The 24,787-nt window shown below is 47.9% G+C and overlaps 1 protein-coding gene across 3 annotated transcripts; it reads right to left on the reverse strand.

The window, feature by feature from the left end:
* Window positions 1-4,282: 4,282 nt before the first annotated feature.
* Window positions 4,283-19,981, reverse strand: ASGR2 (asialoglycoprotein receptor 2). 3 transcript variants are annotated; one of them, XM_081219653.1, is made up of 9 exons: window positions 19,661-19,981; window positions 19,037-19,227; window positions 14,016-14,135; window positions 13,723-13,818; window positions 12,980-13,051; window positions 12,728-12,814; window positions 12,488-12,633; window positions 5,097-5,203; window positions 4,283-4,848 (listed from the first exon to the last, which is right to left on the reverse strand). In XM_081219653.1, exons 2-9 carry the CDS (start codon window positions 19,101-19,103, stop codon window positions 4,692-4,694), a joined length of 852 nt encoding a protein of 283 aa, XP_081075779.1. In that variant the 5' UTR covers window positions 19,104-19,227; window positions 19,661-19,981; the 3' UTR covers window positions 4,283-4,691. The 3 variants fall into 3 exon arrangements, with proteins under 3 accessions (XP_081075779.1, XP_081075778.1, XP_081075777.1); XM_081219652.1 differs by having other exon boundaries at window positions 4,284-4,848; window positions 18,980-19,192; window positions 19,661-19,979; XM_081219651.1 differs by having other exon boundaries at window positions 4,284-4,848; window positions 18,980-19,227; window positions 19,661-19,979.
* Between the last annotated feature and the right edge of the window lie 4,806 nt (window positions 19,982-24,787).

Consider the following 24,787-nt stretch of genomic DNA (forward strand, 5'->3'; position numbering starts at 1 on the left):
TGTGCCCTTTGACCTATATCTCCCCATTTCCCCCAACCCCCAGTTCTTCTCTGCTTTAAATGTATAAGCACTTACCAACAATCATTCTCAGTTTGGGGAATTCAGCCAAATTTCTATAAAAACAGGAAAAGTGTCATTTAACCTCCTATCTCAAGTAGTCATGTCACTTTTCTCAGTTCCTTAATTGGGCTTGCCAACATTTTATTTATCACAGTCCTTTTAGAAATGAGTTTTTGTTAAAAGGATAGACAAACTACAGATTTGGAGAAAATGTTTGCAAACCACATCTCCAACCAAAGGCTAGTATCTAGAATATATAAAGAATTCTCAAAACTCAACAGTAAAAAATGAAAAAGAAAATCCAATTAGAAAATGGGCAAAAGACATAAAGAGACATTGTGTCAAAGAGGATATATGGATGGAAAATAAGCACATAAAAAGACGCACAACATTAGCCATCAGGAAAATGCAAATTAAAACCACAGTAATATATCACCACACCTATTAGAATGGCATTAAAAATGAAAAATAAAAAATAGTGACAGCAACCAAACGCAGGTGAGGATGTGGACAAACCTCTCCAGAGGTTTTCCATACGAACCCGAGGGACACTGGGCAGGGAGGAACGCAGCGCAGGACACCAGCAGCAGAATTCAAGCAAGTAGCACCAGAATCCTCTTGATGGCCCCAAAGACCAACCACTGGGCCCCAACCACATCTGTTACACCGTCTCCTTCCACTCTCCCAGATGAAAAAAGCCTGTGAGAGCCGGGTATAGTGACTGCGAGGCCCGCACCAAAGGCGCGTCAGTGGTGATTTTCAGACCTCAGGGTTAACGGGAACATCCTAAAGAGAGGGAAAGTTCCCATCCAAGGGATCAGGCCTAGAATAGGGTCAGCTCTCTCCACAGCACATAGCAAATGGAAAACACGGGGTGAGGCATATAAAATGGTGAAGGGAGATCATTTTCAACCTAGAATTCCATATTTTCACAAACGATCAATCAAGCTATCCAAAAAAGTCCCTTCCTTTTCCAGGAAGCTACTGGGGATGCTTCAATAAAACAAGGGGATAAACCAAGAAAGAACACACGGATCCAGGGGAGAGAGGATCCAGCCCAGGAGAAAGAGGCGGTCCAGGGGTTTCCCAGGATTATCGGGAAGTCCCAAGAAAACTGCTGGCAGGGGGAGGTATGGTGTGGGGCGGAGAACGGGGGAGGGGAAGGTACAAAAGTGGATCAACAGGAAGCCTAAGGGAGCTTGAGCTCAAGGTCCGATTGTGGGCCCCTTACATGGTACCCGAGGCCATGATCAGAAGTTTTTGTCAATTATAAAAACAAATAACTGACTATAACCAGCTAAGATGACCATGTCACTTTTTTTTTTTTTTTTTTTTTATGGATGTGATTGGGTCTTCGTTTCTGTGCGAGGGCTTTCTCTAGTTGTGGCAAGTGGGGGCCACTCCTCATCGCAGTGCGCAGGCCTCTCACTATCGCGGCCTCTCTTGTTGCGGAGCACAGGCTCCAGACGCGCAGGCTCAGTAATTGTGGCTCACAGAGCCAGCTGCTCCGTGGCATGTGGGATCTTCCCAGACCAGGGCTCGAACCCGTGTGTCCTGCATTGGCAGGCGGACTCTCAACCACTGTGCCACCAGGGAAGCCCCCGACCATGTCACTTTTAACTCCGACTTCTCCTTCACATTTCCCTCTGTGTCAGATGGCCTTTTTTTAATCCAACTAAGAAGCTGGGTTGGAAATACGTGTTTGGCTTGAGTGGAGAGGGACCCTGGTATGTGCTTTGCAGTCACATCATTCATCCTTAGGGTTGGCTCACCTGCCCAGGCATGGCTTTCACGGGCACTGTTGACATCCACTGTGTAGACTCACTTGGGGGTGACATGAAGGTGGCCATGAGCTTCCCTGAAGCACTGACATCAGTAGTAAAGAGGAAACATGCTAGAGGAAACCCTCAATTATCCTTCTCTTCTCTCTGTGGAAAGTCACCTTACAACACCTTTGTCACATGCAGAAGTAAACAAAAAGTATGCAGCCAAAAAGTGTGGGGAAAATGGATTTCACAGGTGTGTTGGAAAATTATTAAAAATATTGTATCAGTTTTCTGTATTTTGTGATGTTTATGGTAGCTTTCAGCTTGTTTTTTGTCCTAACTTAAGAGCAATTTTTATGCTTAATTTTGTATTCATAATTTTGTATTTTTTCCTAAGGAGGCCTCTCCAAAACTGTGTACATTTCAGGCCCCATAAAACTTGGATTCACCCTGGTGGCTCTTGGAAAAAGCTACAGCTGAAGTGCTGGCTATGTGACCAGTTTGCAGAAAATTATGTTGTCAGCCCTTTTACAGTTAAGGAAGACTTTGCAATTGTTTCAAAGAATATGAAGCAAAATTTTCAACTATTAACTTCAGAAAAAACAAAAGTTGTGCAAGAAAGGAAATGTAATCAGATTATACTACTTGGTTCAGCAGTTAACAATATTGACACAGCCATAACCGACACAGATTCTGAATTAGGATTTAAGCAAAAATTGCTATAGACTAAATTGGAAAATTGTGCCCATCTACGTGATGAAAAGTGACTAAATAATGTCTACAACTGATAAAGAGATATCAGTTTGTGCATATTATTTAGAAGTACAAATGTCAACACTAAGGGAAACAGCTAAAACACTAAAAGTGGTTTCTCTAAGCAGCAGGAGTGGCTGAAGGAAACAGTTCCTCTAACTGCTTCCAGCCCTACAAGACTTTAAATTGTATGTATTATTTGTCATAATTTTTTAATTTAATGCCAATTACATACATTTTGAAGGAAAAGTCCTAGAAAAATTTGCAGCTGAAAATTGGGAAGTCTTGACCCAGCACAAGCTTAGAAGCAAAAATTGCTTGAAACATTATATGTGAAAACAAACAAAAATAGCAATTACCCACCACAGAGAATGATTAAATAATATATGGCACATCCATACTTTGGAATTCTCTACCCCTGCTAAATGCAGTGAAGTAAAACCTCTCAGGAAATAGCATAGATTGAATCAATGAGACACTGGAGAGTGAAAAAACAAGCTACTAATAATATGTAGTATCACATATATGCACATACACAGGAAACATCCTGACAGGAACCCTGTAATGGTTCATTTTTATGTGTCAACTTGACTGGGGCTCAGGGTGCCCAGATATTTGGTCCAACATTATTCTGAGTGTGTCTGTGAGAGTGTTTTGGATAAGAGGAACATTTGAACTGGGAAAACAGATTGCCCTCCCTAATGTAGGTGGGCCTCACGCAATCAGTTGAAGCCAAGAAGAGAACAAGAAGGCTGGCCCGGGGTTTCCCTGGTGGCGCAGTGGTTGAGGGTCCGCCTGCCGATGCAGGGGACACGGGTTCGTGCCCCGGTCCGGGAGGATCCCACGTGCCGTGGAGTGGCTGGGCCCATGAGCCATGGCCGTTGAGCCTGCGCGTCCGGAGCCTGTGCTCCGCAACAGGAGAGGCCACAACAGTGAGAGAGGCCTGCGTACCGCAAAAAAAAAAAAAAAAAAAAAAGAAGGCTGGCCCTCTCATGAATAAGAGAGTTCTTCCTGCCTGACCCTCTCCAAACTGGCGCATGGAAACATTGGCTCTTCCTGGGTCTTGAGCCTTCAGACTCAGACAGGAACCTTGGGGCTCTTCAGCTCACCTGCAGAACTCGGGAGTTGTCAGCCTCCATAATCACATGAGCCAATATATCTCCTATTGGTACATATACATCCTATCAACTGTTTCTTTGGAGACCCTTGACTAACACAATATCCATGAAATTGTTAACTCTGCGGAGAAGTGAGAAGGGTGAGGGGAGGAGACTCCCAGTGTGTGTGTGTGTTTGAAACATTTTTAACTACTAGTATATATTACTTTTGTAATAAAAATAAAACCAAAAAATCTAATTGATTACAGACTCTTTTAAGATCAGTTTCAGAATCATCTTGGAAGGTGCAGTTTACCCACTGTGGAAACTGTTGGAGACACCATGTGCTGGAGACACGTCTAGGTCTATCTGGGGTCATACCAATCCTCTTTCTCTTAGCACACCTTTGTCACTGACCTTCTCCAGCCCAGTTCAAAGTTCCCAGGCTGACAGTGGAGCAGGGGTGTTCCCTGGAACCTCTTCTGGAGGGGATCCCAACTGCAGGGAACCCCTCAGGGTGTGGGCAGACCCTCCAGCCCCAGCCCAGCCAGTTCCCCGCCCCCACCAGTGCCTTCCACGGGGCCTTCCTCTGTTTCAATCCTCTTCCCTCCCCTCCCTGACCCTCCTCTTCAAGATTAGGTGTCGAGGACAGCCGTCTAGCACTTAAGTGTTCTCTCTTGCAGACCCTCTCCCTCCCTCTTCTTTGTACCCTACAGTTCCCAATTCCAAATAACCAATCCACGCAGAGTTTCAAGTATCTGTCCTTTTCCTACTCCACTGAGGAGGCCAAAAATTATAATAGTAATTACAGTGACTTTCAGAAGGAGGCGGGATCTCAGTTTCCCCAAGGTCTGAGCTTCTTCAACCACCCCCTTCTATCTCTCCTCAACCCCTCCCCACATCCCTGAGGACTCTCTTCTTCCTTTCTTCAGAATGCCCAGTGGAGGACTTGGAGGAGGCGGGGTGCAGGTCAGAGGTCTGCTGGAGGTCAGAGGTCTGCTGGAGGTCGGGACACCTAGATGGTGATGTTCCGCTTTATCTCACACACCCAGCGTTTCACTTGCTGGCAGAAATCGTCGTTCCAGCGGCCGTCCCCCCGGATCTCAGCACAGTCCTCGCTGCCCCCCAGCTCGTGCCCCTGCCAGTCATCTGGCTGAGTGGCAGCCCAGTTCCTAGGAAGGCAGGACAGAGCTCAGCTCTGGATGCCCCCTCATCCCAGCAACCCTCATCCCCACCTCAGAAATGCATGGCCTTGGGCGGTTTGGGGAGCAGCAGCTGCAGCCTTGGAGTCTGGGAGTCTGGGGGGGAGATGGTTGGAGAATTTGGTCCCTGAGGGATGAGTGGGAGTGTACTGGGGGAAGAGACCAGATGGCCGTCCCCAGGCCAAACTAACAGAGAGAGAGGAGGTGAAGCCACTTACTTATAGTTGTGCCTATAGTCTGTACCATCCACCCATCTCCAGGAGCCATCACTGTCAGTGAGGCCTATCCAGGTTTGAAAGGGGTTCGTGTGTTGTGCAATGAATTTCTGGAAAACAGGCAGGAGGGAAGTTTCTAGTCCCTTGTACTTCCATGCAGGCATCAGCTATGGTTCCCTCAGCAACCCCCAGCCTGATCTGCTGCCACCTTGAAGCAGCAGCTCCCAACACTAGTTCCTTCTTTTTCTTCTGCAACCATAGCTAGCATTTAGTGAATATTTACTGGGCTAAACCTTGCACTAAGTGCTTTACAAGGATTATTTTATTTAAATCTCATAAAGCCCTCTAAATTGGGTGCCCTAATGATTCACACTTTACATGTGAGGTCAAGGAACTCACGGTAATCGTGGAACCCAGAGCATCAATCCAGTGCCTGAGTTCATGACCGCTGCCCCCTGACCTGGCCTCCCGTTTTATTCCTAACGCATGGCTGCTAGACTCAGATTCTAGGCTTCTCCTTGTCTTCTGCTCACAGCCACAAACTCTTGGATCCTGACCCCGGCCCCTGACGCCCCCATGGGCCCCAGTGACCCATTAAGGATCTCGGCTTCACTCGCCTCTCACGTACACTTATCTGCTCCTGCTTCTATGTATAGCTGTCATTTCTGTTGTTTTCCAGGCCCCAGAGCTTCCAAGCTTGGACCCACTGCCCAGAGCCCTGTTATGACTTGGCTACATGGAGTCTGGCAGTCTGGCTGAAAATAGGAAGATGCCCTATGTGCGAGGGGCAGCCCAGTCATCCAGCTGGCAAGGGCTGGGACAAAAGTGGTCTTTGAGATAGCTTGCCAGGGTTCATGCACACCTCCTAGGACAACAGACATCCGAGCAGCTTTCTCTTATAGATATGGCTCTTTCTGGGAACTTAAGTCCCCTGGTTTGGGAGGGCAGCAGAGGGAGGGTGTGATCACCTTGTTTTATGAAGGAAACAGAAGGATGGGTGACCAACATGCACGTGTAGCAGTTCCCTTTCACAGCATATGAAAGGTCTCCAACTGCATTTGGAGGAAAATTTCCTAATTCCACTCTCATGTCCCAGAGACCCAACTAAGACTGCAATTAGTCACCTCATCTAAAGGCAGATACAGTAGCACCTTTGAATTCCAGAATCCTGTAAATAGGTCAACAACCTGCGCATGAAGGGACAGCCCTCAGAGGGTGGTAGGGCTGCTCCCCAAAATCAAGGGAGTCAACAGAGCTGGAGGAAAAGTGACTGGAGACAAGATATTCTATTCGCTGCTGCCCCCTGCCCCAGTCCCCTCTTCCCATCATCACAAGAAGCTGAATAACTGAACAAAGAATACAAATCATCAGTATCCAGCCCTCTGTGTTGAAGACTGAGGGGAAGAATGAAATAGTGCCAAATGATCGAAGAAGATAGTCCAGAAGAACACATTTGCCCTGTTCACGAGTAAATAACAGGCAAGAAAGAATTCAGCCCATTCAAAGAAGTAGCACAGGGGAGTATTATCATGGAACTTGTGCAAAAATAAAGAGGATGGAAAGGAAGAGGAGGAAGAAAAAAGCACTGTGATATCAAAAGAGAGGTGAAAAATATACTTTGTAAAGAAGGCATGTTTCAAAACATAAGAGGATACTGGAGAACAACTTACATCCTCAAAAACATTAAAGAGGAGATGAATGACATAAAAATATGAAACAGTATATCAAAGAAGAAAGATAACAATGAAAAGTAAAGGGAAGAAATTGAAGAGAAAATTTTGAAGTACATTAAAAACAAAAAACCCCAGCAATTCAGCAAAAAAACCAAGCCTGAGATACAAAAGATAGGCTTGAGAAAAGAACCCAGAATACAGAGGAAAAGAGAGAAAGATGGAAGTAAATAGCAACACGAGGATGGCTATGGGGGCAGACAATAGAGATCATTTTGGATGATGTGCTCCAGAGGAAAAGAGAACAAATGGTCAAGAAAAAATTTTCAAACACAGGGCTTAAGAAAATCTTCCAAAATGTTAGAAAACCTAACTTTATGTGTTAAAAGGACTCTCCTGGCCTCAGAGTGAAAATACAGAGAGAATGAGCAACACTGAGATATATCTGGATGAGGTTAATGAAATTCAAAGATAGAAAAGACTCCAACTATTTGTGCAAACATTTAAGGAATGTGGGAGAGAAACGAACAAGGCATTATAAACTTCAAAGTTGCTAAGAGACTAGATCTTGATAGTTCTCAACAAAAAAAGCAATGACAATTATGTGACATGATAAAGGTGAGAGCTAACACTACTGTATTAATCATATTGCAATATGTAAATGTGTCAAACCAGCATGCTGTACACCTCAAACTTACAGTGTTAAATGTCAATGATATCTCAATTTTAAAAAAGAGAAAAGAGTGAGGCATGTGAAGGTGTACTGGTTTCCTCATCTTTCACATGGAAAGTTATATAACCTCTTTTATTTTTTGAAGCCAATAAGTTTCAGCCCATCATTTAAAGTTATGACAGTAGGGCTTCCCTGGTGGCGCAGTGGTTGAGAGTCCGCCTGCTGATGCAGGGGACACGGGTTCGTGCCCCGGTCCAGGAAGATCCTGCGTGCCGCGGAGCGGCTGGGCCCGTGGGCCATGGCCGCTGGGCCTGCGCATCCGGAGCCTGTGCTCTGCAACAGGAAGAGGCCGCGGCAGTGAGAGGCCCGCGTACCGCAAAAAAAAAAAAAAAAAAAAAATTAAGTTATGACAGTAATTACTACTATTATGAAAAACAGGCTACATCTAGTCCAAAATAACACAGAGGAGAAAACAAAAATAATACATCTCTGATAGCAAATGGCAGAAAACAAAAGCAGCATACAAAACAGAAAAAAAAAAGACTGGATTAAAGATATGTATTTTAAAATAAATGTAAGTAAGAGAGCCCAGAGATAAACCCACACACCTACGGCCAATTAATCTACAACAAAGGAGGCAAGAATATACAATGCAGAAAAGACAGTCACTTCAACAAGTGGTGCTGGGAAAACTGGACTGGACAGCTACATGTAAATCAATGAAATTAGAACACTCCCCCACACCATATACAAAAATAAACTCAAGGGGCTTCCCTGGTGGCGCAGTGGTTAAGAGTCTGCCTGCCAATGCAGGGGACACGGGTTCGAGCCCTGGTCTGGGAAGATCCCACATGCCGCGGAGCAACTAAGCCTGTGAGCCACAACTACTGAGCCTGCGCGTCTGGAGCCTGTGCTCCACAACGGGAGAGGCCATGACAGTGAGAGGCCCGCGCACCGCGATGAAGAGTGGCCTCCGCTTGCCACAACTAGAGAAAGCCCTCGCACAGAAACAAAGACCCAACACAGCCAAAAATAAATACATAAATTAAAAAAAAAAAAAAATCTACCCGGGATTTGTTTGAAAAAAAAAAAAAATAAAAAAAAAAAAAAAAATAAACTCAAAAGGGTTTAAAAACCTATATATTGGGACTTCCCTGGTGGTACAGTGGTTAAGAATCCTCCTGCCAATGCAGGGGACACGGGTTTGAGCCCTGATCTGGGAAGACCCCACATGCCACAGAGCAACTAAACCCGTGCGCCACATCTACTGAGCCTGTGCTCTGGAGCCCGTGAGCCACAACTACTGAAGCCAGAGCGCCTAGAGCCCATGCTCTGCAACAAAAGAAGCCACTGCAATGAGAAGGCCGTGCACTGCAATGAAGAGTAGCCCCCGCTTGTGGCAGCTAGAGAAAGCCCGCGCATGGCAACAAAGACCCAACGCAGTCAAAAATAAATAAATAAATAAATAAATAAACTTATTTAAAAAAAAAAAAACCTATATATGACATGTCACCATAAAACTCCTAGAAGAGAACATAGACAAAATATTCTTGGACATAAATTATAGCAATATTTTCTTAGATCAGTCTCTCAAGGCAAAAGAAATAAAAGCAAAAATAAATGGGATCTAATCAAACAAAAGCTTTTGCACAGCAAAAGAAACCCTTAACAAAACAAAAAGACAGCCTATGGAAAGGGAGAAAATATTAGCAAATGATGCAGCTGACAAGGGGTTAATGTCCCCAATATAAAAATAGCTCATACAGCTCAATATCGAAAAAGCAAACAACTCAATAAAAAAAATGGACAGAAGACCTAAATAGACACTTCTCCAAGGAAGACATACAGATGGCCAACAGGCACATGAAAAGATGCTCAGTATGGCTAATTATTAAAGGAATGCAAAACAAAACTGCAATGTGGTATTACTTCACACTGGTCAGAATGGCCATCATCAAAAAGTCTACAAATAATAAGTGCTGGAGAAGGTGTGGAGAAAAGGGAACCCTCGTACCCTGTTGGTGGGAATGTAAGTTGGTGCAGCCACTATGGAAAACACTATGGAGTTTCCTTAAGAAACTAAAAATAGAGCTACCATATGATCAAGCAATCCCACCAGTTATATCTGGAAAAGACAAAAGCTCTAATTCGAAAAGATACCTGCACCCCAATGTTCATAGCAGCACTATTTACAATAGCCAAGACATGGAAGCGACCTAAGTGCCCACTGACAGATGACTGGCTTAAGATGTTGCATATATATATGTATACATATTACTCAGCCATAAAAAGAATGAAATATGCCATTTGCAGCAACATGGATGGACCTAGAGATTATCATAGTAAGTCAGACAAAGACAAATATTATATGATATCACTTATGTGTGAATATAAAAAATAATACAAAGGAATCTATATACAAAACAGAAACAGACTCATAAACAGAAGATATAGAAAACAAACCTATACTTACCAAAGGGGAAAGGGAGGCAGGGAGGGATAAATTAGGAGTATGGGGTTAACAAATACACACTACTATCCATAAAATAAATAAGCAATGAGGATTTACTGTATAGCATAGGGAACTATATTCAATATCTTGTAATAACCTAAAATGGAAAATAATCTGAAAAATATATATAACTGAATCACTTTGCTATACACCTCAAACTAACCCAATATTGTGAACATACTTCAGTTAAAACAAGAAAAAAGGGGCTTCCCTGGTGGCGCAGTGGTTAAGAATCCGCCTGCCAATGCAGGGGACATGGGTTCGAGCCCTGGTCCAGGAAGATCCCACAGGCCGCAGAGCAACTAAGCCTGTGCGCCACAAGTATTGAGTCTGAGCTCAGAGCCCACGAGCCACAACTACTGAGCCTGTGCACCTAGAGCCCGTGCTCCACAGCAAGAGAAGCCACCGCAATGCGAAGCCCGCTCACCGCAACGAAGAGCAGTCCCTGCTCACCGCAACTAAAGAAAGCCTGCACGCAGCAACGAAGACCCAACACAGCTAAAAATAAATAAATAAAATAAATTTTTTCAAAAAAGAAAAATAGGGCTTCCCTGGTGGCGCAGTGGTTGGGAGTCCGCCCGCCGATGCAGGGCACACGGGTTCATCCCCCGGTCCGTGAAGATCCCACATGCCGCGGAGCGGCTGGGCCTGTGAGCCATGGCTGTTGAGCCTGCGCGTCCAGAGCCTGTGCTCCTCAACGGGAGAGGCCACAACAGTGAGAGGCCCATTTACCGCAAAAAAAAAAAAAAAAAAGAAAGAAAAAAAAAAAAGAAATGTAGGGCTTCCCTGGTAGCGCAGTGGTTGAGAGTCTGCCTGCTGATGCAGGGGACGCAGGTTCCTGCCCTGGCCGGGGAAGATCCCACATGCCGCGGAGAGGCTGGGCCCGTGAGCCATGGCCGCTGAGCCTGCGCGTCCAGAGCCTGTGCTCCGCAACGGGAGAGGCCACAGCAGTGAGAGGCCCGCGTACCGCAAAAAAAAAAAAAAAAAAAAAAAAAAAAGAAATGTAAATGAGATACACTCACCTCTTAAAGGCAAAAAGTCTCTTACATATTCAGTTTTTAAAAACCAAAAACAACTATACACAACCTGTAGGAGAAATACCTTAAGCTTAGCTGAACAGTAGAGTAGCATCACACGGGTGGGGTCAGGGGGAGACCTTAAAAAATCTCAGTGCCCAGGATGAATCTAAGATTAACTAAATCAGAATCTCTGAGTGTAAGACCAGATGTCAATATGTTTTAAATTCCTCAAGAGATTACAATATACTGCGAAGGCTGAGAATGACTCATCTATGAGACTCAGAAAGGTTGGAAATAAAAGGATGGGCAAAGATACATGAAGCAAATGCAAGCGAAAAGAAATCAAGGACCAGTCTATTCATATCACATGAAGATGAATTCAAGGCAAAAAGCATTAAACAGGACACTGACATTCACTTCAAAATGATGAAGGTGGGGACTTCCTTGGTGGCACAGTGGATAGGACTCTGCGCTCCCAATGCCAGGAGCCCGGGTTCAATCCCTGGTCAGAGACCCCACACGCATGCCGCAACTAGGAGCCCACCTGCCGCAACTAAGGAGCCTGAGAGCCACAACTAAGACCTGGTGTAACCAATCAAATAAATAAATAAATAAATAAATATTTTTTAAAATGATGAAGGTACAATCCCATCCACCATGAAGTTGCAGCCAGCATGAAATTTTGTGGACCAAGTCACAGACTGCTGAAATCTTAGGTTGACCCACATGAAATTGATATTTTATAGGCCAATACTGATAGAATATTGGCAATTTCAACCTGATTGGTAAAGCAAGATATGTTTGGAATCATTCTACTATGCAGAATGTGCAGCAAGTTACTTAACCTCTCTGCTCTTTAGTTCCCTCATCTCTATGCCCCTCAAAGTGGGGATAACAAGAATGCCTACCCCATAGGGTTGTGAGGATTAAAGTAGATATATAAAAGTGCCTGGCACATAGTAAGGACTCAGTAAAAATTACCATTTACTTTTCCCAAAAATGCCCCACCTGTTCTAATGGGTTGGTTCTTCCCTGTGAACTTGCCATTCGGGGTTGTGGTCTGGTGATAGCATCAGGAAGGGAGACCTGGGGTGCTTTGGAGGAACCCAGTAACCCACAGCGGTGAGTCTCTGGGAATCCCGCCCACTCTGTTCCTTTCACCCAAGGGACCATCACATGCCAAGGCCAGCACACAGCAAGCAGGGACTCTCAGTGGCTCCACTGTGTTCTCTACCCAAGTCCTGGCCCTTTAGTTCATCCTGCCACATGTTCTGTCTCCTGACCTGCTCCTCATCACCTGGTCACCTGGCTCCTGTCCTTTGCCCCAGCTCTGGGCTGTAATCTCCCACCTCTTAGAATCAATGGCTTAGATTCCATCATGGATCTCCCAGAGCTAGGCCAGACTTCTGCTTCTGGATTCTTCCTCAGGTTAGAAAAAATAACAAAACAAGCCTGACCCAGCCTCCCAGAGTTTGCGTTCCCAAGGTTTCCTCCTGCCTTTGTGAAAGGTATGGTTTCACCTGTTCCTCTCTGGAGTTGATGACCACCAGGTGGGAGTCCTCCAGCTGGCAGTACTTCTCAGCCTCCAGCCAGGGCTTCCCCGAACGAGAGAACCAGTAGCAGCTGCCTTCATAGTCCACCCAGTTCACGGGGCAGCATTCTGTGCCTGAAGGCATTGGGGGAAAGAGGTAGATGAGATCCAGCTGCACGGGACAGGCAGGAGGGACTGGAGACCCCCCCCCACCCCGCCCCGTCCCTACCGTTGCTCTGGAGGAACGCCATCTGACAAGCCAGCGTGCGCATATCCACTGGGAAGTGCTTCAGATGAAGCAGCAAAGTGGCATGATCTAGGGGCCAGAGTGATGACAATGGTGTGGGCAGTGTGTGTGCCCACCTACCAGGACTCCAGCATTTAGCTGGGGAAACACAACACACACACACACACACACACGCGCGCGCACACACACACTCTCTCTCTCTCTCTCTCTCTCTCTCAAGGGAGAGTCTCTGACCTGCTTTCAGGTCTTGCTCCTGTTTATCCAGCTTGGCTTCCAGAGATGTCACCTTGTCACCGGCGCTGCCTCCTGAAAAAGAGAAAAGCTAAACTGTTTTCCCTCCGTTCCGCATCCCCAACATCCCTCTATCCTCACACCACTGGAGCACCAGTCTGGGCCACCTTTACCTTGACGTGGGACATTGCATGCCCCGCCCACTGGTCTCCCCGACTCCGCCCACTCTTCTGGACGCTGCGCAGTGATTTTCTGAAGGGTAAACTGCACAGGCCTGTCCACTGCTAAATCCTTCCGATGGATTCCCACTTTCTCAAAATAAAGTCTCACGAGTTAGCAAGGCTTGCCTGCATGGCCCGGCCCCTACCCACCTCTCTGGCCCACACCTCCTGCCACACTGGACGCGTCTAGAGTCCCAAAATGTGCAGTGGTCTTCCTCATGCCCCGGTCATCACAGACTCTGCTCTCTACCTGGCTCTAACCTCCATCCTCCACTCTAACACCTACTCATCCTTCAGGGACCCTCGGCTCAGGAATCAGCATCCTTGGAAGCCTTGCCCAGCTTCTCCAGTTGGGTTATCTGACCCCATCTGTGCACACCCTGCCCCCAGCACTCCCAAAACACTCCACTATTGCAGATCCAGCACTGGGCACCCAGCACGGAGTCCAGCAAACCCATGCTGAAAAACCAGCTCCTTGACCATCCAGCCCACCCCAGTTCCTCCCCTAGGGGCGCGCCCACTCACCATGGGAGCTTAGAGCCAGGATCTCCATCAAGGTGCTCGAGGAGAAGTTGCTGAAAGTTTCTTTTAGGGTCTGCAGCTCCACTTGCAGCTGTGCTCCTTGTCAGACAGAACAGGAAGAAGTGGGCTGTGCTGTGTTCTGTATCACTGTCCATCTGACTGTCCCCTTCCCCACCCCAGCACTGCCCCCATATTTGCCCCAGCACTGCCCCCATCTCTTCCCCTATCGTGGTTCTCATTGCCCCCAGCACTGCCCGTATTGCCTCCCCCACTGCTGCCCCACCCATGACCCTTACTTTGGGACCCCATCACACAGACAGCCACCAGCAGCAGGATGTTGAAGCCCAGGACAAGCAGACTGAGGCGGAGCTTGGAGCAGAGACGCTGCAGGACAAAGGGCTGGGGAGGTGGCATCCCTGCAAGAGAAGGGGTGTCAGGACGAGGGGCATCAGAGGCAGGGGAGCTGGAGAGCCAGCGTCACTGAGCATCAGGGGAACAGAGCCTGATGACGTACAGCCTTGGGGTGGGAGGGGGAGAGGAAGGTAGATGGGGGAGTCAATGGGCTTTACCCCAGCGTTCATGCAGCGTGCACACACACACATTTGCACACTCGCACCCACAGGAACTCACGCGAACATGCACACACACACAGGTGCATATGACACACGTGCACGTGATATTCACATCATCTGTGTGCACAACCTTGATCTTGGACCTGGGGGTCCTAGAGGCTAGACCCTGTCTTAAAATTTGTCTGGGCCTCTCAGACAAATCCAAAACTGGGACAACCGCCCCCAGTTCCACTGGGACCCTTAAGTCAGGGTCATTCCACCATGGACCACTCCCCAGGGGCCGCCCCCCAAGCCCATCCTCCCATCTCCCACCACTCAGGGCCTCCTTGCCCTCTTCCCTCCACCCTTGCCCCCCAGAAACCTCTGTTCCACCATAAACCTTCTTCCCTTAGCTCTCAATCATCTCACAGAAACCTCTCCAAGCTGAGCCCTGACCCCCCCACACACACACACAATCACACACGCATTTTTCATTTCACACTCATGCATGCACACACTCTCCTTAGCACATTCTCACACATGCACTAAGATGCCCGTCCTCTCACTCTCGCACATACTGCAGCACACGTAACACTCACACACATTCTCACACACCCACACGCTCTCACACTCATGCACCCACATCTTCGCACACGCAGAGCTGGCCTCTCCCCTCCTGCCAAATCTGCAGGCTTGGCAGTGGCTGTCCTCCCAGCCCTGGGCTCCTGCTTTTGTGTCTTCCTCCTGCCAACAGAACGCTTCCTCTTCTCTGCCTTGGACCCTGAGCCCCCTCTCTCCACACCCAGGCACCCCCTCATCCACCCAGAACTCTTGACCCCTCACACCAAGGACTGTCACCTTCCTCCACGTCAGCCACACCCAGCCTTCCTCTTGACCCAGACAGGCATGTCTCTGACACCCCACTGCCCACTCCCCCCTCTCAGCATATCCTCCCCTTTTCCTCTCACCCCCCACAAGTCTTCCTCAATCCCCTGGGAGAGCAGCTCTCCCAGACCACAGTCTTCCCCACCCAGAGGGGACCCCATGGCTGAGCCCTGACTGCTCTCTCCAGCACCATCCACTCAGCGGGCCCCTGTCCTGCTTCCCAACCTGACCTATGACCTATAAACCCCTGACACTGGGTCAGCTCAGCATTTATCTCTGCACCTCTACCCTGAAACCAGACCCTCCATGGCAGATCAGCTGTGCCACCAACTGGCTCTGAGGTCACAGACAAGTCATTGAACCTCTGGGTGCCTCTGTTTTCTCATGTCCACTTAAATGAGGAATCTAAAAGAGTCAAACTCATAGGAATTGAGGGTAGAATGGTGGTTGCCAGGGGCTGGGGAAATGAGGAATTGCTGTTCAAGGGGTATAAAGTTTGTCATGCAAGTTGAATAAGTTCCAGAGATCTGCCGTACAACATGGTGCCTGAGCTCACAATGGGCTGCTGGGCACTTAAAAATGTGTCAAGTGGGTACATCTCATATTAGGTGTTCTTACTGCGATTTTTAAAAATTGGGGTAAGAACAGTAGCTACCTGAATGGATTATTCTGAGAATGAAATTAAACATAGAAAGTGCTGCACAGGCAAGTTTGAAAGTAAAAAAAACGGGTCTAAACATGGACCCAGGGCTTCCCTGGTGGCGCAGCGGTTGAGAGTCCGCCTGCCGATGCAGGGGACATGGGTTTGTGCCCCGGTCTGGGAAGATCCCACATGCCGCGGAGCGGCTGGGCCTGTGAGCCATGGCCGCTGAGCCTGCGCATCCGGAGCCTGTGCTCCGCAACAGGAGAGGCCCGCGTACAAAACAAAAACAAAAACCTTTGCGATAAACATGGACCCAGAGGGGCTAGATTTACCCTCCTCCCAGAAACAACCACAACAAGAGACAGATAGCTAAAAGACACAATATTTTTCGAGACACTGGGATTCAGGAAACAAAGGGCAATGATCCCTGTGGAGACAGGAAACAAACAAGGTGAGCCGTCTGATTGCCCCAGCCTCCTGCTGGGAGAAAGTTTTCAGGCCACAGGGCAGGGAGGGGAAATCCAATCAGAGCCCAGATGGAGCTGGGAGTCTATGGAGACCAAAGGGGTCAGAACTCACAGGACAGAGGATCAGAGAAGAGAGCTGCACAGAGAATCCCAGAGATCTGAGGAGGGTTCCCCTCAAGCAAGCAGCTGAGTACTGATCAACACATGCGTGTAAGGAAAACTACTCAAGGCCAGGAGAAAAACAATCCAAAAGCTTTAGGGAACAGTGCCTGGCAGGAATAGGGCCAAGAATAGTGCCTATTCCCACCAGCCAGACTGGAAATCTCATAACCCACAGGGCACTGGGTAGAGTACCCAAGAAGTTCCCAACCCATCTAACAAATTATAAAAGCAAACCCAAAAGTATCAAACTGACTCCAAGTTACTTAATCACATCCCAGAACAAAGCTCATGAATATTTAGAGGAATACAAATATATCCAGCACACAACGAGGTAAAATTCACAATGTCTGGCATCCAATCAAAGATTATCAGGCATACAAAGAAGCAGGAAAACACAACTCATAATGAGGAGGTTAATAAATCTACCAAAACTGATCCAGAACTGACACAGATGTTAGAATTAACAGACAATGACATTAAAAGTTATTGTAAAATATTCAAAAATTAAGTTGGCTATCAAAGAAGATATTTAAAAGTCCCAAGTTGGGGCTTCCCTGGTGGCGCAGTGGTTGAGAGTCCGCCTGCCGACGCAGGGAACACGGGTTCGTGCCCCGGTCCGGGAAGATCCCACATGCCACGGAGCGGCTGGGCCCGTGAGCCATGGCCGCTGAGCCTGTGCGTCCGGAGCCTGTGCTCTGCAACGGGAGAGGCCACAACAGTGGGAGGCCCATGTGCAGCAAAATAAATAAAAATAAATAAATAAATAAATAAATAAAAGTCCCAAGTTGAACTTCTAGATATGAAAACTACAATGTCTGGAATGAAAAATACATTGGATAGAATTAATGGAAGATTAGACACGCATAAAGAAAGATCAGTGAACTTAGAGACATAGCAATAATAACTATATAAAAAGAAACACCAAAAGAAAAAAGAATCCCATCCCTCCTTCCAAACTAGAAAGACCACCAGTGAGCTGTGGGATCACTAATATATGTGTAATTGGAGTCTTGATGGAAAGGGGAGATGGGGATGCAGAAAAAATTTTTGAGGAAATAATGGCCAATGTATTTCTAAATCTTCTGAAAACTATAGGCATATAAAAGGCTGGAAAGAATGGAATGTGATCCCTGGTAAGCAGGTGACAGATGTCAGCTGTTGACTTAAAAAAATGTTCGAGTTCAGTTTTATTTGGGGCAAAATGAGGACTGCAGCCCGGGAGACAGATAACTCTGAGAAACTGCCCCGAGGAGGTGAGGGGAGGAGCCAGGATATATAGGGGTTTTGCAACAAAGGGCAGGTAGTTGGGAACATCAAAAGATTATTGTTAATTAAAGAAAACCAGATATCTCAAGTTAAGGAATGTAGCACTTTTCTATGCATGGGAAGATGCAAGGGTCTGGGCTCACTGAAATCATTCCTTTGATATGCACCTCAGCCATCTGGGGCCAGTATCATGTATTTTCACATCCTGAGTTCCCTCAGGGCTCACCGGCTCACATTGGAGGGTTGCAATCGTTGATGACTGTGACATCCTTTGTTTTTGATCCGGCAGGAAATATTCCATTTATAAATATTCCATTTATCACAGCCCACATGAAGGCAGCAGAGGCTGCTGAAGAGAAACGTACTGATGGTTGCACCTGCTCGGTCTCACCCTGCAATGCTGTCCACCAGGTCTTTTTTGGGTGAGCCCCCTCTCCCACGAAATCCAAAACCTCTGGACTCTCTCCAAGCCTCCTGTTTAACCACTGAATCCTCTTGTCTTCAGAAGATTCAACAATACCCAAAATCATTTTTGAGTGTTCATTTACATACCAGGCAGCACGTGGGCCCCAGGGGTGCAGAGGGGAGTAGACAGATATGGCCTCTCCCCATGCAGCCTACTGCCTGGTGGAAAGGTCTGCCAGCCCGCTACCCCAGGAAAGGAGAAGTGTGGTGGGAATACCTGTCCTTCCTGCTGTTCCTGCCCTGCCCAGCTCCCACCCACACCTGCAAGAGCACCTGCCCTCCCTTGGTCTGCCAGCCTCAGGACTGAGGGGTCCCTCCTCCCAGCCCAGGCTAACCAATCCTCCTCCCTGAGCTTCGAGTCCCAACCCCTCCTGGTCTCCACAGAGCTTCACTCCATCACCAGCACGCACACCTGACACCCCTCCCCCACCCCAGCTCCAGCCCTTCAGCCTAGAATTGCTCAGATCCTTTTCACCCGAAAACCTTCTCTCAGACACTTGGAGCCTTCGGTCAAGATTTGCTAGAGAAGGATCCAGGCAGGGGGCTTGGGGTAAGTGGGAATCTTCCAGAATCTCTGTGCTCTTTCCCTCCAACACACACCTACCCACCCACCCCCACACGCAGACACACACACGGCACACGCTACTTAGGTTGGAAGGAAGAGGGGAGACCCCTTTCTTGGGGTCCTGGGGGTGGAGGAGGAGGTGAGGTCAGGGGCCAGTCCCTGGTCACAGAGTGAATGTGACAGAGACCTCGGAGGGGCAGAGAGCGACCAGGAGCTAGACCAAGGTGGAGCGAAGCCCCAGACACCAGACACTTGCCTTTCCAGAATGGATCTTCTCTTCTGGGACTGCGCCCGCGAGTGCCTGGGCCCTCACCTCTGCAAAGCTGGTGGTCGTTCTCCTCAGAGCCCAGCTGCTGGATGTCCTGAAAGTCCCTCGCCATGCTGGGTCCTGGGCTGTGGCTGGACCCGGGCTGGGGCTGGGGCTGAGCTCGGGCTTGATGCTGTGCTAAGATGCTAATTCAGGCGGAGGCTGATAGTAGGTCGAGGCAACGGTTTGGGTTGGATCTGAGGTTGGCGGGAAGTGTGGGGCTGAAATACAGCTGGGTCCCATCCTTCCTCAGGAGATGCTTGGGCCTTGACATGGCCGGAGCCTCCCCTCCATACGTTCCAAATCACCCCACATCTTCCCATCAGGCACCCACTCTCTCTGAACCAGGGTTTCTTTTTTTTTTTTTTTTTTTTTTTTTTTGTGGTACGCGGGCCTCTCACTGTTGTGGCCTCTCCCGTTGAGGAGCACAGGCTCCGGACGCGCAGGCTCAGCGGCCATGGCTCACGGGCGCAGCCGCTCCGCGGCATGTGGGATCCTCCCGGACCTGGGCACGAACCCGCGTCCCCTGCATCGGCAGGCGGACTCCCAACCACTGCGCCACCAGGGAAGCCCCAGGGTCTCTTTAATCCCAGACATCCCCGGTCCCGCCTGCCTCCCGACCTCGGTTACCTGCTACAGGTTTGGAGGGCTGACTCTCCAGTCTCCCGGGCAGCCCAGGCCCCAGGGTGAAGGAGGGGCTTGAGGCAGGAGAAGTGGAGCAGGTGGCGCTCACAGAGGAAAGGAGGGGAGGGGAGGGGGCCGGTCCAGGCGAGGGCCCTGAACCCGTGTGTCTGAGTGTCCAAGTGCTTCTAACCTGGCATCTCCTGCCCCTGGGACTTTGGACGGTAAACAGAAGTGGTTGGAACTCAGGCAAAGCGTGATGGGGGCGGGGGCAGGACTGCCTCTGTCCCTCACAGAGAAGGGATCTCTTTGGTCTGTCCGCTTTCCCCCCACAAGCAAGTCACCTCACTCCTCATGGCACATTTGGGAGGGGGCCGGGCCAGGAGGGGGCGGGGTGCAGTTGGCTCTTCCCCCTCTGCCCCTCCCCCCTTTCATTTCCCGCCTCTGAATTTCCCAGAATTGTTGGGCAGATATCCCTGACCAGGATCAGAGGGGTCGCTTCTGTGCTCTTGCCCAATCCGGCATCTGAGCCTAGGCGCACCCCGCCGCGTCCTGCTGCGTCAGCCACCAGGCTCCCCGGCTCTGGGCCAGATGGCCTCACTCTCCAGGAGGGGAGTAAAGCCCCTCAGGGACCCAAAGTTCGAGGGAAGGAGGGAAGAGCATCCCTTCAGAAGGTAGTGGGCAGGAGGGGTTCAACCTCAAAAATAAGCCCCTTCTATGGCCCTGGCAACCCAAACCTCGGTCCTCACACCCAACCATGGGGCTGAATGATCCACAGACCTTTTCTCAGGTAACTCTCACCCCAGAAGGTGGGTCTTCTGCTGTTCCCACTTCACGGAGGAGGAAACAGAGCCTTGGGGAGATTAAGTGACTTGACCCGGGTGGAGGTGGGTAGGGAAATTGGGAGACAAAACCGGATAAAAAAGAAAAAAGGCATACCATCAGAGGGGGCTCTTCACAGTCCTGTGAGGAAGACGGGGCTCCATGAACTGAGAAGCGTGATTAACTCGCCGTCTACTCTCGCGCGAACTCGCCGTCTGTCTACTCTCGCGCGAACAATAGCTTGGGAAAGAAAACCCGGTTTTCGTCCCTGATTTTCTGACCCTCACCAAACTTAGCTGCTGGCTACAGGCAGAGTTCCTTTTATAAAGCTGCCTGTGTTTCCCCTTGTGCTGAAAAGGGTTTGGGACAGAGGCCTGTGCTTTTCTTGGGGTAACTTTCTGACACACAGGAAGTAGCCACACACTCCAATAGCCTGGCATTCCTGCGAAGCCACAGAAGCAGTGGTGGCTGCTTTGCTTTTTGACTGTAACTCGCAGTAAGAGATACGTTTTACAGTGTGATCCAGAGCACACACGCAGGCACCCACACACACGCATATTTGTATGTTTTACTTTCTCCTGAATCCCCAGTGCCTAGCACATAGTAGGTTCTCAATGAGTATTTACTGAATGAATGAATGAATGAATTTGTAGATATATTATTAAGATGAACGTTTCATAAAACAATGCTTACCTTACTACTTGCATTCAAATTCATGACCAACTAAATTGAGTTTCCCAAGTTGGGGGTCACAACTCAAAGTTTGAAAAACACTACCATGAAGTCCCAATCTTGGCAGGGATGTGGTTTTAGTTCCAAGATGCAGGCACAAGCTTAACAAATGGCTTATTCTACTGAGTATCAAGGTTTACCAACTGCCATCAGGGATGGGGGGATTCTCACCAGCCACGTACGTTTACTGAACTGATTCCAGGTTTCAGGGTACAACCTCCCACCCTGGCACTGGCGAGAGAGGACAGAGAAAACAAGACATTTCTCTGCATCCTTCTCTTTCTCCCTATTTGAAAGTCAGCATTTCAATCTACCAAAAATTGACATATGCTTGGGCTGTTTCTGAGGTTTCCATATTGTCTTGTTACTTTTTGTTGGTTTTCTGATTTTGGTTATGGAATCCTGTTTTATTTGGTTGATTTGGATTTTTTGTTTGTTTGTTTCGTTTCTGTACCTCAGGTGCAGGAAGTTAGGTTAGTGGTATTCCTGAATTCATGACACCCAGTCCTCCTCAGAAGTCTGAGCAAGACCTTTCTCTTATTTTATTGCTTTTCCTCCCACATCCTGTTTCCCCACACCAATTCCTTGACTCTTCAGAGGCAGCCAAAATCATGTGTTTGCAACTTGTTACAGTCTCCAAAGATGGCGGCCGTCAAGTTCTCCCCTCACTGTCCATGCAGGTCACACCACCCATCCAGAGGTCGAGTCCATTTCCCCTCCCCTTGAATCTGGGCTGCCCGTGCGACTTGCCTTGACCAATAGAAAGTGCTCAAATTGACAATCTGTCAGCTCTGGACCCAGCCTTCAAGAGACCTGGAAGCTTCATTTTTCACTCTTGGAAGCTGGCCACCAGGCTGTAAGGAAGTCCAGCTATCCTGCTGGAGAGAGAGACCTAGTGGAGAGACCCGGGGGGGTAAGACACAATATGGAGAGAGAGAGAACATGAAGGCATACCAAGGCCCTCCACATGTGAACAAAGCCTTCTGGGAGCTTCCAGACCAGACCAGCCAACAGCTGAATGCATCCAAGTGTGTAACCCTAGCCAATGCCACATGGTCCATGTGGCCTAGGCCTACTCAGATTTCTGACCCAGAGAATCCTGAGAAACAATAAATACAATTGACCCTTGAATGATGCAGGGGTTAGGGGCACCGACCCTCCCCTGCAGTTGAAAATTCAAGTATAACTTCACCCCCTGTATCCCCGGTTCAGCATCTGCAGATGGTGTAACACATTTTTAGTGAAAAAAATCTGCATATAAGTGGAACCACGCAGTCCTAACCCGTCTTGTTCAAGGGTCAACTGTAGTTGTTTATTTTAAGCCACTGAAGCTTTGGGCTGGTCTGTTATGTATCAATAGATAACTGAAATAATATATATTCTTAAATATGTATCCTTATCAAATATGTCGTATAGGTTGTGTGCCTATATGTTTTTTAAAGTAGATAAATGGAACTTTTATACATTTCATTTGTTCCTGACCTTTTTCACCCAAGAATAAATGTTTAAGATCTAACCATGTTGCTATTTGTACATCTGGTTTGTTGCTATGAACCGCTGCACAATATTCAATGGAGTGTATCCATCATAGTATATTTACCCAGTCCCCTAATGATGAACCCTAGATTGTCACCAATAGCCAACACCCAACTACCACAATGAACACATCATGTCCCCATGTGGACCTAGGTGAGAGTGTCTCTAGGGACTATATCCAAGAATGAAATTGCCAGGTCACAGAATATTCTCACACTTAATTTCATGCACACGCACACATTATTATTTTTTTTTGCATCAATGAGATCCTATCTGCAATACTCTTTTTCAGTACAGTTTTTCTTCCTTTTCTTTCCTCGATTGCCTTATGCTTCTCTACTCTGTCCCCTCACTGCATCCTCCATCCTTACCTCTCCTGTGATAATATTAACCATCTAGAAATGGTCTTACTGTTTTATCTCTGCTATTAATGCTTTGTCAAGTTCCCATGTGGACCTAGGTGAGAATTTCCCTGTGAAATATAACCAGGAGTGAAAGTGGGAGGTCACAAAGGATTCTCTTACTTAATTTCACTGAGTCTTGGCAGGCTCTACATTTTCCAGAATTGTTGTGCCTGTTGACACTCCCACCACCAGGACATGAGGACTCCCTTTTTTGAGTCATCCTTCTCAACACTTGATATTATCCAGCTCCTCAGTAGCTTCCAGCCTGATGCCATCTCGCTGTTCTGGGTTGCATTTAGGGTTAATAGTGGGTCTGAACATTTCTTCATCCATTTTCTAGTCTTTCGGATTTCCCCTTGCACAGACTGCTTTTTTACATCCTTTATCCATTTTTCTATTGGGTTTCCTGAATTCACTTTGCTGATTTGCAGAATTTCTTGTATATTCTTTTTTTTTTTTTTTTTTTTTTTTTTTGCGGTATGCGGGCCTCTCACTGTTGTGGCCTCTCCCGTTGTGGAGCACAGGCTCCGGACGAGCAGGTTCAGCGGCCATGGCTTATGGGCCCAGCCGCTCTGCCGCATGTGGGATCTTCCCAGACCAGGGCACGAACCCGTGTCCCCTGCATCGGCAGGCGGATTCTCAACTACTGCGCCACCAGGGAAGCCCTTCTTGTATATTCTTGATACTCTTTCGGAAAACAAGCAAGGTCTTTTGAAAATAAAATATATTATTGTTAAAGCCAAAACAATTAACGGAAGTTTTGGAAGATAAAAATTAGGAAATCTTTCAAAAAAAAAAAAAGAACAAAAGGACAAAGTTTATTTTAATTTTTAATGAGAAAACAGCTAAATTGGGGTATTTTTTTCCCCTGGCATCATGTTTCCATGTACATTTCCCAGTAGGGAAACTCTCTGGGCCTCCCTCCACACGTCCCTGCCCTCACTCACTCCTCCCCAGGGGAGGAAGCCTGACGTACTGAGCAGGCCTGGCTCAGCCCCATGGGGCTCTCTTTGGTGTCTCCCTGCTCAGTTTGTGATCTACTTTCTGTCAGGACACTGAGCCTGCCCCTGCAGAGAAAGCCTGCTTTGCCCAGCTCTGCCTGTGACTAGGTAAATATGTCTGCCTAATTCCTGGATGAAATATTAACAAGTCCTTTTTTTTTTTTTTGCAGTACGCGGGCCTCTCACTGTTGTGGCCTCTCCCGTTGCGGAGCACAGGCTCCGGACGCGCAGGCTCAGTGGCCATGGCTCACGGGCCCAGCCGCTCCACGGCATGTGGGCGGCATGTGGGATCTTCCCGGACCAGGGCACGAACCCGTGTCCTCTGCATCGGCAGGCGGACTCTCAACCACTGTGCCACCAGGGAAGCCCTAACGACTTTTTTTTTTTTTTTGACGAAATAACATTTTAAAATTATTGTGGTAGGAAAAATGTTGATGAGGATGTGGAGCAACTGGAACTCACATACACCACTGGTGGGAGCTTAAAATGATGTGATCGCTTTGGAAATCTGTTTGGCAGCGTGTACTAAATCTGGACACATGACCCAGGAATGCTAGCCTTAGGGGTATACCCGACAGAAGTACACCCATATTTCACTACAGAGCCCGAAGACTGTGCCACAATCCAGATGAATCTCACAA

The sequence above is a fragment of the Mesoplodon bidens genome (assembly GCF_964165515.1).
Source record: "Mesoplodon bidens genome assembly, chromosome: 19".
Taxonomy (NCBI): Eukaryota; Metazoa; Chordata; class Mammalia; order Artiodactyla; family Ziphiidae; genus Mesoplodon; species Mesoplodon bidens.

Coding starts and splice junctions, on each gene's coding strand:
- ASGR2 (XM_081219652.1), bottom strand. CDS start 19,103: ATGGCGAGGGACTTTCAGGACATCCAGCAGCTGGGCTCTGAGGAGAAC. Junction 12,815..12,979: donor GGAGCAAGACCTGAAAGCAG/GTCAGAGACTCT, acceptor TCTGGCCCCTAG/ATCATGCCACTTTGCTGCTT. Junction 12,634..12,727: donor GGCGTTCCTCCAGAGCAACG/GTAGGGACGGGG, acceptor CAATGCCTTCAG/GCACAGAATGCTGCCCCGTG.